This window comes from Panthera tigris, chromosome D1 (genome assembly GCF_018350195.1).
Source record: "Panthera tigris isolate Pti1 chromosome D1, P.tigris_Pti1_mat1.1, whole genome shotgun sequence".
NCBI lineage: Eukaryota > Metazoa > Chordata > Mammalia > Carnivora > Felidae > Panthera > Panthera tigris.
In genome coordinates this window covers 48,852,756-48,873,136 of record NC_056669.1, presented here as the reverse complement: position 1 = coordinate 48,873,136, position 20,381 = coordinate 48,852,756, and the positions used below count along the sequence as shown (strand labels likewise).

At 36.4% G+C, this 20,381-nt stretch overlaps 1 protein-coding gene across 1 annotated transcript in view; it reads left to right on the top strand.

Annotated features, from left to right (window-relative positions):
* ANKRD42 (ankyrin repeat domain 42) overlaps window positions 1-20,381 on the top strand; it is a gene marked incomplete at its 5' end in the record, with an annotated part of 72,578 nt that overhangs the window by 6,891 nt on the left and 45,306 nt on the right. The window contains 3 exons of the mRNA XM_042959604.1: window positions 9,856-9,963; window positions 13,106-13,225; window positions 14,556-14,691. Of these exons, the coding sequence (XP_042815538.1) occupies window positions 9,856-9,963; window positions 13,106-13,225; window positions 14,556-14,691 (364 nt within the window). The remainder of the gene's footprint in view (window positions 1-9,855; window positions 9,964-13,105; window positions 13,226-14,555; window positions 14,692-20,381) is intronic.

Genomic DNA, 20,381 nt, shown 5'->3' with positions numbered 1-20,381 from the left:
AACACAATATCAACATTTGTCTGAAGGTGCACTTGATAATGCAGTGAGAACTGCTCATTAGGTCATTGATTTTGTTTCATCTTTGTCTCCTGAGTTTGTCCTCTCCACCCTTTTAGCCACTGCTTTAGATCTAATTGATTTTCTTCTTTTGAAACCTTTAAGTCTGTGTAGTGACTCTTTATCCCCTATAGGATAAATTTCAAGCGACTTAATATAAGAGACTTCTCTCTGCAACCTCATCTCCCATCATACTTGTTTTATTCTGTAATACTGGTGACTACTGTCATTTCCCAAACTAGCCTGCTGTTCTTTGTTATCCTAGACTTTACACATACGGTTTTATCTGCCTGGTTTCACTCACCTCTTCCTACTGGTTACTTGGTTGAATTCCAGGTCAGGCAGCACCCACTTGGCAAAGCTTTGTGTGTCTCCCCCCCCACCCCCCCAACATCCCTTAGTAACCTACCTAGGAGCTACACCTAAATCTTACACATATTTTTAAAACTATATTTATTTGTATTTATCACACTGAATTGATCACTTTGAATCTCTTTTAGATTTTGAGCTCTTTGAAGGTACCATTTGGGTTTTGTTCCTCTTTTTTTCCATATTTGGCATATTGGATTCTCAATAAATGTTTGCTGTATAGCTGAATTTACTGAACTAAATATATATACATTAAAAAAAAAACCCCACATATATATATGTGTGTGTGTGTGTGTGTGTGTGTGTGGTTTTTTTTTTTTTTTTTCTTATGATTTATTTTTGGGACTCGCCTGGGTGGCTCAGTCAGTTGCGTGTCTGACTTTGGTTCAGGTTATGATCTCATGGTTTGTAGGTTCGAGCCTGTGTTGGGCTGTGTGCTGACAGATTCTGTGTCTCCCTCTCTCTCTGTCCTTCCCTCCACTCATGCTTTGTCTCTCTCTCTCAAAAATAAATGTTAAAAAAAAATTAAAAGATTTATTTTTAGAGAGAGAGAGAGAACAAACAAGTGGGGAGAGAGGGAGGGAGAGGGGGAGAGAGAGAGAGAGAGAGAGAGAGAATGAATCTCAAGCAGGCTCCATGCCCAGCACAGAGATGACATGGAGCTTGATCCCACAACCCTGAGATCATGACCTGAGCCAAAATCAAGAGTCAGATGCTCAACTGACTGAGCCACCCAGGCGCCCCTTAAATTTATATTTTAAGTGTTAGCATAGTGCATAACAGATATTCCAGAAATGTTTGTTGAATTTTAACAAAAATAAGTTAAACCAAAACGTTTTGGTGCCTGTGTACCTTTCCATTTAAAGATCATCTCCTCATTCTCTACTTGACTACTACATTAATGCTCTCACATTTTGTTGTCCTTTCTGAAATTTCTTAAGACTGTGGTACTTATGTTGGTAATATAATCACTAGATAAACAACTAGTGAAAACTATGCTTCATTAGACTTCATTTTTTTTTTCTTCGTGAGATGAAATCAGCTCTTGAGCCCCTATGGTAAACTTTTTATTTCAGATATATTTTTTACTTCCGGAATTTCTTTTTCTTCTTTCTTTTTTTAAAAATGACTTGTCTTGGGGCGCCTGGGTGGCTCAGTCGGTTAAGCCCCCGACTTCAGCTCAGGTCACTATCTTGCAGTCTGTGAGTGCCAGCCCCGCGTCGCGCTCTGGGCTGATGGTTCAGAGCCTGGAGCCTGTTTCCGATTCTGTCTTGGTCTCTCTCTGCCCCTCCCCCGTTCATGCTCTGTCTTTCTCTGTCTCAAAAATAAATAAAACGTTAAAAAAATGTTTTAAAAATAAAAATAACTTGTCTCTTTGTGTATATTTTTTTTTCATTTTCTGCAATTGTATTACTACTTTCACGTTTTAAAGTTAACTTGGAAATATAATAGTATTTCATATATTTGGATAGGAATCAATATTTTAATATTCATGGACACAAAATAATTACAATTATTTGAAATTAAAATGAATCTTAATAATCTATAATTGAACAATAGTCTCAAAAACATAGATACTTATAGTTTTATTATAATTCATATAATTCATTTTTATCCACAACTTTGAAATTGAATTGTTTGCCAAACATAGCATGAATTAAGCAAAACTTTAATTCAATTAATACATTTTTATGAGTGTGTATTTATTTCTATTAAAGATTTTATTTAAAAAATTTTTAATGTTTATTTATTTTTGAGAGAGAGAGACAGAGTGTGAGCTGGGAAGGGACAGAGAGAGGGAGACAGAATTTGAAGCATGCTCCAGACTCCAAACTGTCAGGACAGAGCCTGATGTGGGGCTTGAACTCATGAACCACGAGATTATGATCTGAGCCTAACTAAGATGGACACTTAAGCAACTGAGTACACAGGTACCTCCCTCCTTTTTTTTTTAATAAGTGCACTCTTTTTTTTTTTTTTTTTTTTTTTATGTTTATTTTTGAGATAGAGGCAGAGCATGAGCGGTGGAGAAGCAGAGACAGAGGGAGACACAGAATCCAAAGCAGCCTTCAGGCTCTGAGCTGTCAGCACAGAGTCTGAGGTGGGGCTCTAACCCATGAACTGCAAAATCATGACCTGAGCCGAAATTGGACACTTAATGAACTGAGCCATACAGGGATCCCTTTTATATTTTTAAGTAATCTCTATACCCAACATGGGACTTGAACTCACAACCCTCACAGGGTCAAGAGTTGTATGCTCCACTGACTGAGCCAGCCAGACTCCTATATGTGTGTGTGTTAAAAAAATTTTTTATAAGTATACTCCTTAATCGCTGTTTCAGCCACTCCTCACTCACCTCCTCTCTGATAACTATCAGTTTGTTCTCTATAGTTATGAATCTATTTCTTGCTTTGTCTTCTCTCTCTCTTTTTTTTTTTAACCTTTGCTCGTTTGTTTTGTTTCTTAAATTCCACATAAGAGAGAGATCATATGTATTTGTCTTTCTCTGACTGACTTATTTTTCTTTGATGAGTCATTGTCATCATACTTTCCTTTAATTTTTTAAAATGTTTATTTATTTTGGAATAAAGAGACAGCACTAGTGGGGAAGGAGCAGAGAGAGAGAGAGAGAGAGAGAGAGAATCCCAAGCAGGCTCCACATTGTCAGTTCAGAGCATGACGTGGGGCTTGAGCTTATGAATTGTGATATCATGAGCTGAAATCAAGAGTCAGATGCTTAACCAGCTGAGCCATTCAGGTGCCCCTCCTTTAATTCTTTAAATATAAATTTTCATTTTTATTTATTTTTTAAAGTTTATTTATTTTGAGAGAAACAGAGACTGTGTGAGTGGGGGAGGGGCAGAGAGAGGGAGACAGAGAATCTCAAGCAGGCTCTGCCAGTACAGAGCCTGACATGGGGTTTGAAGTCACAAAACCTCGAGATCATGGCCTGAGATGAAACCAAGAGTCGGATGCTTAACTGACTGGGCCACTAGGCGCCCCTAAATATAAATTCTTTAAAAAAAATTCCTTTTAGTTATCCCAAACTGTTTATAATAACTGCCATATTAAGTCATATTAAGTCCAACCCTGGGCCCTCTCAGATATTGTTTCTGTTGATCATTGTATACATCTCATAATTTTTTTTGTTTGCCTAGACATTTTGAAAACAGCGCTTTTTTTTTTTTTTTTTTTTTTTAATTGAGAGAGGTAGAGAGAGTTCGAGTGGGGCAGAGGGTGAGAGAGACTATCTCGAACAGGCTCCACGCTAGGCCTGGAGCCTAATGTGGGGCGTGATCCCACAACCCTGGGATTAGGACCTGAGCCGAAATCAAGAGTTGGATGCTCAACTGACTGAGCCACCTAGGTGCCCGAGAAAACTGCACGTTTTAAATTATATATTGTAGCAGCTTTGAATTCTGATCTTATTCAGGTGTGCTTGTTGCTATGTGTTTGCTTGTTGACTTACCTGGACTAAGTGTGTGGAATCTGTTCCCCACAGTGTGTGGTCGCTGCTTAGTTTTTTTGTTTTTGTTTTTAAAAATTCTTATTTTTTTAAAATTAAAAAAAATTTGTTTAAATGTAATTTATTGTCAAGTTAGCTAACATACAGTGTGTACAGTGTGCTCTTGGCTTTGGGGGTAGATTCCCATGATTCATTGCTTACATACAATACTCAGTGCTCATCCCAACAAGTGCCCTCCTCAATGCCCATCATCCATTTTCGCCTCTCCCCAGTCTCCCCATCAGCCCTCAGTTTGTTTTCTGTATTTAACAATCTCTTAAGGTTTACCTCCCTCTTGTTTGAAACTATTTATTCCCCTTTCCTTCCCCCATGGTCTTCTGTTAAGTTTCTCAAATTCCACATTTGAGTGAAAACATATGATATCTGTCTTTCTCTATTACACTTAGCATAATACCTTCCAGTTCCATCCATGTTGCTGCAAATGGCAAGATTTCATTCTTTCTCATTGCCAAGTAGTATTCCATTGTGTATATAAACCACATCTTCTTTATCCATTCATCAGCTGATGGACATTTGGGCTCTTTCCATAATTTGGCTATTGTTGAAATTGCTGCTATAAACATTGGGTACATGTGCCCATATGAATCAGCACTCCTGTATCCTTTGGATAAATTCCTAGTAGTGCTATTGCTGGATTGTAGGGTAATTCTATTTTTAATTTTTTGAGGAATCTCCACACTGTTTCCCAGAGTGGCTGCACCAGTTTGCATTCCCACCAACAGTGCAAGATGGTTCCTGTTTCTCCACATCCTTGCCAACATCTGTTGTTTCCTGAGTTGTTAATTTTAGTCACTCTTACTGGTGTGAGGTGGTATCTCAATGTGGTTTTGATTTGTATTTCCCTGATGATGAGTGATATTGAGCATCTTTTCATAAAATATCTAGGAATAAACCTAACCAAAGATATAAAAGATCTGTATGCTGAAAACTATAGAAAACTTATGAAGGAAATTGAAGAAGATGCAAAGAAATGGAAAACCATTCCATGCTTATGGATTGGAAGAACAAATATTGTTAAAATGTCAATACAACTGAAAGCAATCTATGTATTCAATGCAATCCCAATCAAAATTGCACCAACATTATTCTTAGAGCTAGAACACACAATCCTAATGTTTGTATGGAACCACAAAAGACCCTGAATAACCAAAGTAATGTTGAAAAAGAAAACCAAAGCGGGAGTCATCACAATCCTGGACTTTAGCCTCTACTACAAAGCTGTAATCATCAAGATAGTATGGTTTTGACACAAAGCAGACACATAGACCATTGGAAGAGACTAGAGGATGCAACCTAGGTGGCTCAGTCAGTTAAGTGTCAGATTTCAGCTCAGGTCATCATCTCATAGATCATGAGTTTGAGTCCTGCATTGTGCTGTGTGCTGATAGCTGAGCCTGGAGCCTGCTTCTGATTCTGTGTCTCCCTGTCTCTCTGCCCCTCTCATGCTCTGTTTGTCTCTCTCAAAAATAAATAAACATGAAAAAAAATTAAAAAAATAGAGAATGTAGAATTGGACCCACAAATGTATGGCCCACTAATCTTTGGCAAAGCAGGAAAGAATAATATCTAATGGAAAAAGGACAGTCTCTTTACCAAATGGTGCTGGGAGGACTGGACAGCAACATGCAGAAGAATGAAACTGGACCACTTTCTTATTACCATACACAAGATAAACTCAAAATGGGTGAAACACCTAAATGTGAGACAGGAAACCATCAAAACCCAAGAGAGGAGGGGCGTCTGGGTGGCTCAGTCGGTTTAGCACCGGCTTCAGCTCAGGTCATGATCTTATGGTTTGTGGGTTCGATTCCTGCATTGGGCTCTGTGCTGACAGCTCAGAGCCTGGAGCTTGCTTTGGATTCTGTATCTCTCTCTCTGTCCCTCCCCTGCTCGCACTCTGTCTCTGAAACATAAACATAAAAAAAATTAAAAAAAAAAACCCGAGGGGGGAAAATGCAACAACCTCTTTGACTTCAGCTGCAGCAACTTCTTACTTGACACATCTCCGAACGCAAGGGAAATAAAAGCAAAAATGAACTATTGGGACCTCATCAAGATAAAAAGCTTCTGCACTGCAAGGGAAACAATCAACAAAACTAAAAGGCAACCAATGGAATGGGAGACGATATTTGCAAATGACATATCAGATAACGAGTTAGTATCCAAAGCAAACTCAACACCCAAGAAATAACCCAGTGAAGAAATGGGCAGATGACATGAATAGACACTTTTCCAAAGAAGACATCCAGATGGCCAACAGACACATGAAAATAATTCTTATTATTTTTTAAAAAAATTTTTACTTTTTTAAATAAAAAAATGTTTTATTTTTGAGAAACAGAGACACAACGTGAGTGGGGCAGGGGCAGAAAGAGAGGGAGACGCAGAATTGGAAGCAGGCTCCAGGTTCTGAGCTGTCAACACAGCGCCTGATGTGGGGCTCGAACCTACAAACTGTGGGATCATGACCCGAGCCGGAATCAGATGCTTAACTGACTGAGCCACCCGGGCCCCCAAACTTTTTTTTTTTTTATAATTTTTTTTTTTTTTAAAGAAAATTCTTATTATCTTTAAGCCTGGCTTCCTAGGGGTTACTATTGCATCAGTGACTGATCAGAGGTTGTGCTTAGGTACCTTGAGCCCGTAAGGTTTCTGTCTTTCGCTGATGAGTCTGTGTGTGGCTTGGGGAATGTTTTCCAAGTCCAAGCAGTTTATTATAAGTCAGCTTGACTTTGCTTTTTTTCTTTTAATTTAAATTTTTTAAAATAATGTGTTTAGCCAGGGATATATAGCCAACTTGGGCCCTCTTCAATCTTTCCTGAGAATAAGCAGCTTTGTATATGTAGATGGCCTTTTAGATTACAAGGGATAAGTGGAATCTTAGCAAGGCCCACTGGCTCTCTAATTTCTTGGGTGTTTCTATTAGTTTTATGGGAGGTCTTTTGTTTTTTGTCTTACCCAGTATTGTGACTTCAGGTGAGCTCTAATATTGGCTTTCCCAGATTGTTGGCCACTTGGGTTTGGAATTGTTTTTGACTATGTGCTTGGGCATGAAATTTTCAGTCCCTCCAGCAAGACTGAGCTGTTCAGCTGGGGAGAAATTCTGTACCCTATAGCTGTGGGGTAGGGATAGTTGTAGTCTCAGGCTAATCTGCCACAGATTCCACTTGTTGTTACTGAGATTCAGAAGATTTTCTTGAGTAAATGCTGCTTAATTTTGCTATATGCCTCTGATGAATTCCCAGAGTCTTTAAATTGTTGTTTTTGAAAACTTTATCTGGTTTTATCATTGCTTCTTGGGGAGGATTTGCCAAGCTCCTCATTTAGCCATTTCTGAAATCTTATTGATTGGTCAGTTGATTTTTGGCAAAGATACAAATGCAATCCAATGGAGAACAGATGGTATTTTCATTAAATGCTGCTGGCACAATGGAACAGTCGTATGTGAGAAAATGAATCTCAACTTATATTTGGCATCTCATGTAAAAATGTACTCAGGATAGATCATAAACAAAGGTAAAACTTAATCTTGTAAGACTTCTGGGAGAAAACATAAGTGAAAATATTTGCAAATCATATATCTAAGAACTTGTAGCCAGAATATATGAGACTCTTATAATTTGGTAGTAAGAAAACAAAAAACCCAAATAAAAAATGAGTGCATGACTTCAATAGACACTTCAAAAGTACCAATTGAATGGAAATTGGATGGCAATTGAGCACATGACATGTTCCACATCATTAGCCATTAAGGAAATGCAAATTAAACCCACAGTCAGATGCCACTACATACCTATTAGAATGGCAAAACAAAAACAAAAATGATACTACCAAGTATTGACAAGAATAGGGAGCAACTGGAACTCTTGTACATTGCTAGTAGAAATGTAAAATGGTATAGCCACTTTGGAAAACAGCTTGGTAGTTTCTTATAAAGTTCACCATATGCTTTACTTACGTTCCAGCAATCCTGCTTAAACATATTTTCTAGGAGAAATAAACTTATACATGAATGTTTGCAATGATTTTATTCTCCTGTAACTGAATTGTGTTAGCATTCAGTAGTCTGTCCCTAAATATTTGTTGATAAATTGATAACTTACTGTGATTAGTAGTGAAGTTGAGCCTTTTTTTTTGTCATCATATTTTATTGGCCTTTTATCTCTCTGACAGGCAAATGATACCTAAATGTTAAAAGCCTTTTAACAAGTGATGCAGCTATAACTGATGTGACGGTGTATCCCAATATACAATCAATTCATTCATTAATTCATTCTTTCTTTTCTTTCTTTCTCTCTTTCTTTTTTAAATTTTAAGTAGGTTCCAACCCAGTGTGGTGCTTGAACTAATGACTCTAAGATGGAGAATCTCATGCTTTACCGACTGAGCCAGTCAGGTGCCCCCATACAATAAATTCTTTTTTTTTTAATTAAAAAAAATTTTTTTAACATTTATTATGAGAGACATAAACAGAGCATGAGCATGGGAGGGGCAGAGAGAAGGGGAGACACAGAATCCGAAGCAGGCTCCAGGCTCTGAGCTGTCAGCACAGAGCCCGATGTGGGGCTTGAAGTCACGATCTGTGAAATCATGACTTGAGCTGAAGCCGGTTGTTTAAGCGACTGAGCCACCCAAGTGCCCTGACAATAAATTCTTTAAAAAGAAACTTCTTGCAGATAGAATCTCCAAACTTGAACATATGAAGACAGTGATACCATATGTGGCTCAGACCTCTAGTATTGTAATCTACTGAGACTTATGTTAATTAAAATATTAAATGAGGATGCATTTGACCCTTGCCCCATTTTTCTTTTTCTTTTCCCTCCCTCCCTCCCTCCCTCCCTCCCTCCCTCCCTCCCTCCCTCTCTTTCTTTCTTTCTTTCTTTCTTTCCTTCCTTCCTTCTTTCTTTCTTTCTTTCTTTCTTTCTTTCTTTCTTTCTTTCTTTCTTTCTTTCTTTCTTTCTTTCTTTCTTTCTTTCTTTCTTTCTTTCTTTCTTTCTTTCTTTCTTTCTTTCTTTCTTTCTTTCTTTCTTTCTTTCTTTCTTTCTTTCTTTCTTTCTTTCTTTCTTTCTTTCTTTCTTTCTTTCGAGTTTGAGAACGAGAGCCAGAGCGAATCAGTTGGGGGAAGGGCAGAGAGATGGAGAGAGAGATTTCCAAGCAGGTTCCACACTGTCAGCACAGAGCCTGATGCAGGGCTGGAACTTAGGAACCGTGAGATCATGACCTGAGCTGAAATCAAGAGTTGGATGGTTAACCTACTGAGTATCTAGGTGCCCTAACCCTTGCCTCAACCATTTTTTAAAGCCACTTAAAAAAATTTCTTTTGGGGGTGCCTGGGTGGCTCAGTCGGTTAAGCGGCCGACTTCGGCTCAGGTCATGATCTCACGGTCTGTGAGTTCGAGCCCCACGTTGGGCTCTGTGTTGACAGCTCAGAGCCTGGAGCCTGTTTCAGATTCTGTGTCTCCCTCTCTCTGACCCTCCCCCATTCATGCTCTATCTCTGTCTCAAAAGTAAATGTTAAAAAAAAAAATTTTTTTTTTAGTGTCATCAGAATAACAGTGTTTGCTCTGACAGAAGCTTTTGGCCCCCTTTAAAGATCTATGACAGAGGTTGCAAATTGGCAGCCATTGAGTGAAGTTGACTCACAGATGTGTTTTGTTCGGCTTACACAGTATTGGTGAAATAAAAGATTTGGATCAGCATTTCACTTATAGCAACAACTGGCTGGGATTAAGTAGCATCTACATTTTATGGGCAAGGAATGTGATCTTCACTTTGCCATAGCTCCCACCATTCCCTAATGTTTACCCCCAAAAAACCCCACAAAAAACAAAGATCTAAAGACATAAAAAACCAGTTTTGCCTTATCACTTGTTAACATGATTATCTTCTTAATTTAGTGTCTTCACTGGCTCCTCTGGCATGGAGCTGATATCACCCAAGTAACCATGAGAGGTTGGACAGCAGCTCACATAGCTGCAATCAGAGGCCAAGATGCTTGTATGCAGGTAATAATAACTTTGGTTACTTTTTTAAAAACTGCTAAGTTTAATTACTTTAGCATAGTTTGGTTGGGTTGTTGCTTTTATTCTAATAATTTGATCCATAGATTTAGTTCTTTGTCCTAAACAAGAACTTACTGAATTCTGTGACTCAGATATTTTGGTACCAACAACTTAAACAAAGTATGTGAGACTGGGGATCCTTTTATCTCTGAAGTTATTGGCTATCTGATAGATTGTTTTAAGGGCTGTCATAGACATGCCCAGATTATCTCCTTCATAGCTTGCCACGTCTAAAATTTCTTATTTAATGTAATTTTTTTTACCAGAGTTACACATTAATATATGCAGGATCTAGCTTATTAGAGTAACTAGATATAATCAGTGTACTGAAATAAACTGGAATTTGGAGGAATACAAAATTGTATAAGCAAACAGTTCCTGGGTATAAGAAGCCTGAGATTCTATTTGGGAATGGTAAGCATTTACTCAGTGAGTTATAAAACAATACAGAGCACAGTCTATGATTAAGATTCTAATGATTGGAAGGTGATAGAGGAATCATAAATGGAGGAAATAAAACTTCATCTAAGTCTAAAAGAACAGGTTGATTTCAGAAAGTTAAATAGTGAGGAAGCATTGTAAGTAGAGTTTATATCAGGAGCAAATAAAAATAATGATTATCACTTTTTATGTGTCAATTACAGTTTTCCATGCATCGCATCATTTAATGTAACAATCTTATGTGTTCCCCTTTTTATAGATAAAGAAACAGATTCAGAGAGTTAAGTACCTTGCCTAAGTAAGTGACAAAGCCAGGACTGGAACCTAGATTTTATTCTATTAACCTCTATCTGTAATTCTGTGTGAAATACTGGAATTGGAAAAATAAGGGTGTTCAGGGGATAAACTATTATATGAGTTTGAATTGTAGATGTTTTGTTGTTATATACTATTATGAATTAAGTGTGCATAGCCAGGTATGTAAAATATCTTAGAAGTAGAATAAAGATTAATTTGTATAAGAGACAGAGTTTTTATATGCATACTAATATATACTTTTACACATACATATAATACATGCATACTTATACATACGTACACATGCACATGAGCGTTAATAGAGGAATGAAGTAATGAAAGCAGTTTTTCAGGAGATTATTCTAACAAGATTTATCAAGGATTACCTAGGATGAGGAGATGATTTGGAGGCAAGAAGACCAGTTAGAGACTTTTGGTATCATCACTACCCATAGAGGGAGAAATTTTATGGTGGCACTGGGAAAGAAAGAAAATGATTGAAGACATCTTGCAAAGCAGGCATTGATAGAATAGAGTGAAAATTTAAATTCGTTTAAAATTTATTTTAAAAATTAAAATTAAATTTAAATTCATTTAATTTTAAAGACAGAATGACAGATAAGTATGACACTACAGATACATAAATCTGAAAGGCAGGGGAGATATGGGAGCAAAAATGTTGAGTTCAGTTTGGCACATGTTGTTTAGGGGCCCTGTAGGTAATTCATGTGCAGAAGGTCCAAGCAGCTGAAAAGGGTGCTGGAGACAAAGATTTCAGGAGTAATAAAGTATAGAGAAGAGAAGGGAGTATTGAGGATTGAATTTTGAAGAATGTTACTAGCAGTGATGGTAGGAAGTGGAGAAATGAGTAAAGAATTCAGAGGAAGAAGTGGGAGATAGGAGAGCCAGGGTTCATTAGGGCTGTGCAAATGAAGGAGGAAGTATAAGAAGTTAGGTAGAGTATCACAGTTACAGGACGAAGCTAAGGAAATGCTATTGGACTTGAGAGCTCACTATCAGGCGAGATTGCTGTATTTCCATGTAGTGTTAGGGGTGGCACATGGTTTGCAGGGGAATTTGAAGTTGAGGCATTGAGGTATTAGTTTGAGAAGTAGGCAATGGAAGAGCAAATACCGTAGTAACTTCAGGGAACATCAGGGTCGAATGAAGCTTTACTTGTTGCTTTCCTTCCTCTAATCATTAGATGAAACCATTCCCTTTGTTCTTTTCATTCTCAGAGATTTTGTAGTACTTTTTTGGTACTATACTGTGTAGTTGTTGCTTATCAAGGACTTCTTTGTATAGTTGATGATCTTTGTCTCTATGTATGTCCTAATTCCCTAGGTTGACATGTCTTCATATTCTTTGTAGTGATTTTTAAAACACAGCAAACACTCAGAATATGGTTTGTGATGATTATTGACTAGTTTGTTAATTATGGAGACTATTCTTAAAACTTGATAAGAATTATGACTGAGTCTTTTGCTAAGATACTGGTAAATACAGACTGGTTAAAAAAGAAACAAAGTCTGAGGGAGTATAACTAGGGGCACCTGGGTGGCTCAGTTGGTTAAGCATCTGACTTCAGCTCAGGTCGTGATCTTAAGGTTCGTGGGTTTGAGCCCCTTGTTGGGCTGTCTGCTGTCAGCACAGAGCCTGCTTCAGATCCTCTGTCTCCCTCTCTCTCTGTCTCTGTTTCTCTCTCTCTGCCCCTCCCCCACTCATGTTCTCTCTAAAAAATAAACAAACATTAAAGAAATACAATATTAAAAAATATTAACTAATAATTCTTTTAAACCAATTACTTGGTATACTATATAGAGAGATGGGCTATGTATATGATATAACCCATATACAGAAACTAGGCCAATTGTAAATTCTGATGGGATTTCCTCAGATGCAGTTAGAAATTTTATTTGGAGCTAGAGCTAGTTACTTTAATAAATAATCCTTTTACAGTATTTTGAAACTCAGGTAATAAAAGATACTGCTTTTGAAATAGTGGAAGTTTACTTTTTTAGTTTATTAGCTTAGCATTAAAGTATTTAATTTAGTGATTATTAATCTCTGTTCCTGAAAGCGTGCCTTATAAATTATATGTACATGCTCAAATCAGAGTGTGAAATCAGGTATTATAAATATCTCTTAGGCAAGGTTAAAAAGGATCTCAAGTGTTTTCTTAGTATTAGCTAAGAATTTCTCATACTTTGCCTGTGGCACATGTGTAAGAATTTATATAGTAATCTAGCTATAGGTTGGTAAATTGCTTGCCTAATAATCTGAATCTGCATTTATGATTTAGCATATATATATATATTTATGTAAACTCTTATATATCTATTTTGAGGCTCTCATAATCAATGGGGCAAATCTGGCAGCTCAAGATGATCGTGGATGCACTCCTTTACACCTTGCTGCAACACACGGACATTCTTTCACTTTACAGATAATGCTTCGAAGTGGAGTGGTAAGAGATTCTTGATAATATGTGAGAATGTATAATCAGATATGTAGAGTAGCATTTAGTAGCCTGGTTATCTCTTCTTGACTTTTAAAATCTCTTATATGACGTTGGAGAAGTAATTTGATATATCTCTTTAACTTTTCTGTCTTTAAACATGGGAGCAATAATTTAGATAAAGCCTCAAAAAAACCCAGTTTAGGGGCGCCTGGGTGGCTCAGTCAGTTGAGCTTCTGACTCTTGATTTCGGTTCAGCTCATGATCCCAGGGTCATGGGATCAAGCCCTGCATTGGACTCTATGCTGACAACATGGAGCCTGCTTGGGATTCTCTCTCTCTGTCACTCTCACTCTTCCCCTCTCTCCCTTACGCCCTCTCTCCCTCCTTCCCTCCGTCCCTCTCTCCTTCTCCGACTGTGCATGTGCACTTTCTCTCTCTCAAAATAAACTTTAAAAAATAGAAACCAACTCCAATTTAGCAGTGCAAAGTATTTCAGAGGCTGTGGGTTCTTCATGTCAGTTCAGAGTTTAACTGGGAAGATTCTGAAGTTTTCAAATACATCTTAACCAGTGATTGTAAATCTTTCTGAATTTCTGTGTGCTTGCCTGTTTGTTTTGTAACTTATTTCATACACTAATTTAGAAAGTGATTTTTAATGTTTGTTTATTTTTGAGAGAGAGAGACAGAATGCAAGCGGGGGAGGGGCAGAGAGAGAGGGCGACACAGAATCTGAAGCAGGCTGCAGGCTATGAGCTGTCAGCACAGAGCCCAATGCAAACCACCAAACCACGAGTTCATGATCTGAGGCGAAGTTGGCCGCTTAACCGACAGAGCCACCCAGGTGCCCCAGAAATTTTCTTTATTGTAATATTTACTTTAATATTTCCCAGTGGTTGTTAAAAAAAAAAAAAAAAAAACTTAAAAGAACTAACCATATTGAAGACATTGTGGTAAGAGTTGAGAAAAAGTTAAAGGACTATTAAGTATTTTTATTTTGTCATTAACTCTTTGTTTATGCTCTCAAAGATATGATTGGATCATTTGAGAAATCCCTTTCATTTTATTGGTCAAGAACACAGGTTCTTTTTAAGTCCCTTTTTAAAAACTATTTTTATGAAACTAGCTATTGTTTTTTTAAAAGACTATTTTATAAAATTTCATTAGTATTTTATTAGCTCATATGTTTAAATCAGTAGTAAATTTTTCTATTAAATTTGTTGTTTGCCTTATATTTTTAAGAACAGTCCCCAATTTTCATTTGCAGAATTAAGCTGCTTGACTTATTGTTTCTTCTGCAAATGGAAAAAAACTGAGTTCTTGTGAATGTTACCTCTAGGATCCCAGTGTGACTGATAAGAGAGAATGGAAACCTGTGCACTATGCAGCTTTTCACGGGAGGCTCGGCTGTTTGCAGCTTCTAGTTAAATGGGGATGCGGCATAGAAGATGTGGACTACAATGGAAACCTTCCAGGTATTCTTTACAAAAGCAACTTTTAAATGATTGTGTTTAAGAAATTTAAACTTGTCATCATTCTAACAGTCCCTCAAAAACCAAAGTAGTAAATACATTGACATGAACGTTTTTTACTCTTACACCTATGTTATATACCTGTCATATGATTTTTTTTTTCTGGAACCATATCAGCAAAAGAGAAATTAGCAAAATTAAACTTGGATTTACTCTTCCCACCAGCTGTTTTGTTTATCTACTGTCTAGGGTTATTATTATTATTTTTAATGTCTATTTATTTGTGGGGGGAGAGAGCAGGGAAGGGGCAGAGAGAGAGGAAGAGAGAGAGAATCCCAAGCAGACTCCACGCTGTCAGCTCAGAGCCTGACTCTAGGGTTATTATTTTTTAACTTCATACAGCTTCACTTCCCAGACTACTGTTTATAAAAAAATCATATAAATAGTGGATACTCATGTATTTGAGTTAATTTTCTAACTGCAGTTGGCTAGCCTGCGATTAGCTGGCTATTTGAGACCTGTACCTTAAACACTCTGTCTTCTTCTAAGAGGTGCTGTAGAAATTCAGAAGAGGAATAGGTCACAGTGGAGTGCAGGTTACTAAAAATTATACTCGAATTATGTCTTAAAAGAATCTTAAGTAGCAAAACAAGTGAAGGGGGAAGCCCAGGCAAACTTGTTCATATCTGAATAGCTTCACTCAAATCACTTTTTGGCTTAAAAACTTCTTAGATTGCTATGGAGCTTTGATTTCTTAGCTTGGTGTGCTGTATGCTCATAATTTGGCTTGTACCTTGGCCTCCTCTTCCACCCCTTTACCCTACTGTCTGGGATTGTTTTGCTTCTTTCCAAAGTACATCCTTTATTGTTCATATAGAAAAGATCTGTTGGTATGGACTCTCAATTTTTATATATCTGGAAATTATTGTTTTGCTCTTATTCTTTTTTTTAAATAAATTTTTAAACTGAACTATAAACAAAAGTACCCAATTTCAATGGACAGCTCATTGAATTTTCACAAATGAGTAGTTTTCTGTAACCATTAGCCAGATCAAGAAATAGTCTCTTTCATGTCCTCTTTTTGGTTACCAAGAAAGAGTCTCCAAAGTTACTCATCTCACTTCCAACATACAAATTAGTACTTTTTTCTTTCTGAACTCTATGGGATAAAATAATACACTGGTATTCCTTTTTGTCTGACTTGACTTTCCAAGGTGATTGTTATCAGTTCGTACACTGTTGAGTGGTATTTAAGACTTTGAGTTACTCTACTCTCTCATTAATACTTGGCATTACTTTTTTTTTGTTTTAATCATTCTTTTGGGTGTAATACTTTATTGTGGTTTTAATTTACATTTTTTTGATTAAAAATGTAGAACAGCATTTTTTTTTTTCCTGGAATTTTATACCTCTCTTTAAAATTTTTTTTTCTCATTTTTTAAATTGAAGTATGTATGGGGCACCTGGGTGGCGCAGTCGGTTAAGCGTCCGACTTCAGCCAGGTCACGATCTCGCGGTCCGTGAGTTCGAGCCCTGCGTCAGGCTCTGGGCTGATGGCTCGGAGCCTGGAGCCTGTTTCCGATTCTGTGTCTCCCTCTCTCTCTACCCCTCCCCCGTTCATGCTCTGTCACTCTCTGTCCCAAAAATAAATTAAAAAAAAAAATAAATAAATAAATTGAAGTATGTTTGACATACATGCTGTATTAGTCAGTTGTACGACATAATGATTTGACAATTCTATATATTACTCAGTGTTGACCGTGATGAGTGTAGTCACCGTCACCATACAACATTATTAGAATATTATTGACTATATTCCTTATGCTGTACTTTTTATTTCCATCATTTATTTTGTAACTGGTAGTTTCTATCTCTTAATCTCCTTTACCTGTTTCTCCCATCCCTTCAAGCCTTCCTCATTCTGGCAGCCTTCAGTTTATTCTTTGTATTTATGAATGTCTCTCACTCTCTCTCTCTACCTCTCTCCTTTTTTTTGTTGGTTTGTTTGATTTTTAGATTCCACATATAAGGGACATCATATGGTATTTGTCTTTCTGTATCTGACTTCAGTCACTTAGCATAATACTCTTTAGTTCTATCCTTGTGGAAAATTACAATATCTCATTCTTTTTATGGCTGAGTAATACTCCATTGTATATGTATACCACTTCCTCTTTATCCATTCATCTATCTATGGACACTTAGCTTGCTTCCATATCTGGGCTCTTATAGATAAGGCTGCCATAAACATAGGGTTGCATATATCCCTTTGAATTACTTTTTTTCCATTTCCTTTGGGTAAATACCAAGTAGTAGAATTACTGGACCTATGGTATTTCTATTTTTAATTTCTTGAGGAAACTCCATACTATTTTTCACAGTAGCTGCACCAGTTTACCTTTATACCAATAGTACATGAGAGTTCCCTTTTCTTCACATCCTCTCCAAAACTTGTGGTTTTGATTTGATGATCATCCCTGATGATGAGTGATGTTGAGCATCTTTTCATGCGTCTATTGGGCATCTGTATGTCTTCTTTGGGAAAATGTCTATTGAGATCCTCTGCCATTTTGAATTGGATTATTTCTGTTTTTATTGTTGAGTTCTTTATATATTTTGGATATTAACCTTTTGTTGGATATAATTTGCAAATATCTTCACCCATTCAGTAGGTTACTTTTTGTTTTGTTGATGGTTTCCTTTGCTGTGCAAAAGCTTTTTATTTTAGTATGATCCCAGTGGTTTATTTTTGCTTTTTTTTTTTTTTTTTTTTTGGCATGAGAAGATATATCCATAAATATGTTGTTAAGGCCCACGTCCAAGAGATTACTGCCTGTGTTTTCTTTTAGAAATTTTATGATTTCAGGTCTCACATTTAGTTCTTTAATCCATTTTGAGTCTATTTTTGTGTATGGGGTAAGAAAGTGGTCTAATTACATAATTATGCATATAGCTGTCCAGTTTACTCAGTGCCATTTATTGAAGAGAGTGTCTTTTTTTCTATTGTGTATTCTTCTTTGTTGTAAATTAGTTGACCAAATAATTGTGGATTTATTTCAGGACTCTATTCTATTTCACTGATATATGTGTCTGTTTTTGTGCTAGTACCATACTGTTTTTATTGCTGTAACTTTGTAGTTATTCTTGAAATCTGAGATTGTGATATCTGTAGCTTTGTTCTTGTTTTTCCCAGATTACTTCAGCTCTTTAGAGTCTTTTATGGTTCCATTCAAATTTTAGGATTATTTGTTACAGTTTTGTGAAAAATACTCTTGGTATTTTGATAGGGATTGTGTTAAGTCTGTGGATATTTTGGGTAGTATGGACATTTTATTAATATTAATTCTTCCAGTCTGTGAGCCTGGTGTATGTTTTCATACGTGTCATCTTCAATTTCTTTAATGTATGGTTTTCAGAGTATAGGTCTTTCACCTCCTTGGTTAACTTTATTCTTAGGTATTCTTTTTGGTACAATTTTAGATGGAAATTAAAAAAAATTTTTTTAAATGTTTATTTTTGAGAAAATGAGAGACAGAGCGGGGGAGGTGAGAGAGGGAGACACCAAATCTGAAGCAGGCTCCAATCTCTGAGTTGTCAGCACAGAGCTCGATGTGGGGCTTGAACTCACGAACTATGAGATCATGATCTGAGCTGAAGTTGGCCATTTAACCGAATGAGCCATCCAGGCACCCCTGGAATTGATTTCTTAATTTCTCTTTGTGCTGCTTCATTATTGGTATATAGAAACACAACTGATATCTGTATATTAATTTTGTGACCCGCTACTTTACTGACTTCATTTATTACTTATGGTAGTTTTTTGGTGGAATCTTTAGGGTTTTTTTATGCATAGTGTCATGTCATTTGCAAATAGTGATAATTTAACTTTTTCCTTACTGATTTAGATGCCTTTTATTTTTCTTGTCTAATTGCTGTGGCTAGGACTTCCAGTACTATGTTGAATTCAAGTGGTGAGCGTGGACATCCTTGTTTTATTCCTGATCTAGAGGAAAAGCTGTCAGGTTTTCAACATTGAGTATGATGTCAGCTGTAGGTTTGTCTATATGGCTTTTACTATGTTGAGGTATGTTCCCTCTACCCACTTTGTTTAGAATTTTTATCATGAATGGATGTTGTATTTTGTCAAATGCTTTTTTTGGATCTAATGAGATTACCATATGGTTTTTATCTTTCCTCCTGTTAATGTGTTGTATCACACTGATGGATTTTTGAATATTGAACCATCTTTGCTCCCTGGACTAAGTCCCATTTTATTGTGGTGAATGATCTTTTCAGTGAATTATTGAATTCAGTTTCTAATATTTTATTGAGAATTTTTGTATCTATGTTTATCAGAGATATGGGCCTGTAGGCATTATCATCATTATTGTCGTCATCTTTTTGTAGTATCTTTGTCTGGTTTTAGTATCAGGATAATGCTGGCCTTGAAGAACAAATTTGGAAGTTTTTCTTCCTCTCTGAATTTTTGGAATATTTTGAAAAGAATAGGTGTTAACTTTTCCTTAAATGTTTGGTAGAATTTATTTGTAAATCCATCAGATCCTTGATGTGTTTGTTGAGAGGCTTTTTTTTTTTTTAAATGTTTATTCATTTTTGAGAGACAAAGAGCATAAGTGGGGGAGGGGCAGAGAGAGAGAAGGAGACACAAAATCTAAAACAGGCTCTAGGCTATGAGTTGTCAGCACAGAGCCCAATGCAGGTCTCGAACTCATGAACTGTGAGATCATGACCTGAGCTGAAGTCAGATGCTTAACCAACTGAGCCACCCAGGCTCCCCTGTTGAGAGTTTTTTTTATTACCAATTCTTTTTTCTTTTTTTTTTTTAACTAGTAAACAGTGTGTTTAGTTTTTAAATTTCTTCCTGTTTAAGTTTTGGAAGATTTTATGTTTCTAGGAATTTATCCTTCATTTTTAGGTTGTCCAGTTTGTTGGTATATGATCTTTCATAGTCTCTTATATTTCTTGGTATTTCTGTGGTGTCAGTTGTTATTTCTCCTGTTTTATTTCTGATTTTAATTTATTGGAGTTCTATTTTTTTCTTGATAACTCTGGCTAAAGATTTATCAATTTTGTTTTGTTTATTCAAAGAACCAGCCCTTGTTTTCATTAATCTTTTCTTTTACTATTATTGTTGTTTTTGTTATTGTTTAGTCTCTGTTTCATTCATTTCCTCTTTGATCTGTATTATTTCCTTCCTTCTGCAATCTTTGGTATTCTTTTTTCTTTTTCTAGTTCCTTTAGGTGTAAGGTTAGATTGTTTATTTGAGATTTTTCTTGTTTTTTGAGGTAGGTCTGTATCACTATAAACTTACTCTTAGAACTGCTTTTGCTGCATCCCAAAGATTTTTGATCAATATGCTTCTATTCTCTTTTGCCTTCATGTATACTTTGATTTCCTCTTTGATTTCTTCATTGACCTGTTGGTTGGTGAGTAGTAGGTTGTTTAGCCTCCACATGTTGTGTTTTTTTCTGTTTTTTTTTCTCTTGTGCTTGATTTCTAGTTTTATATTATTGTAATTGGAAAAAATGCTTGATATGATTTCAGTGTTCTTAAATTTATTAAGATTTGGCCTAACATGATCTGTCCCGGAGAATATTCCATATGCACTTGAAATGAATGAGTATTTTTCTGTTTTGGGGTGGAATATTCTGTATGTATCTGTTAAGTCCAT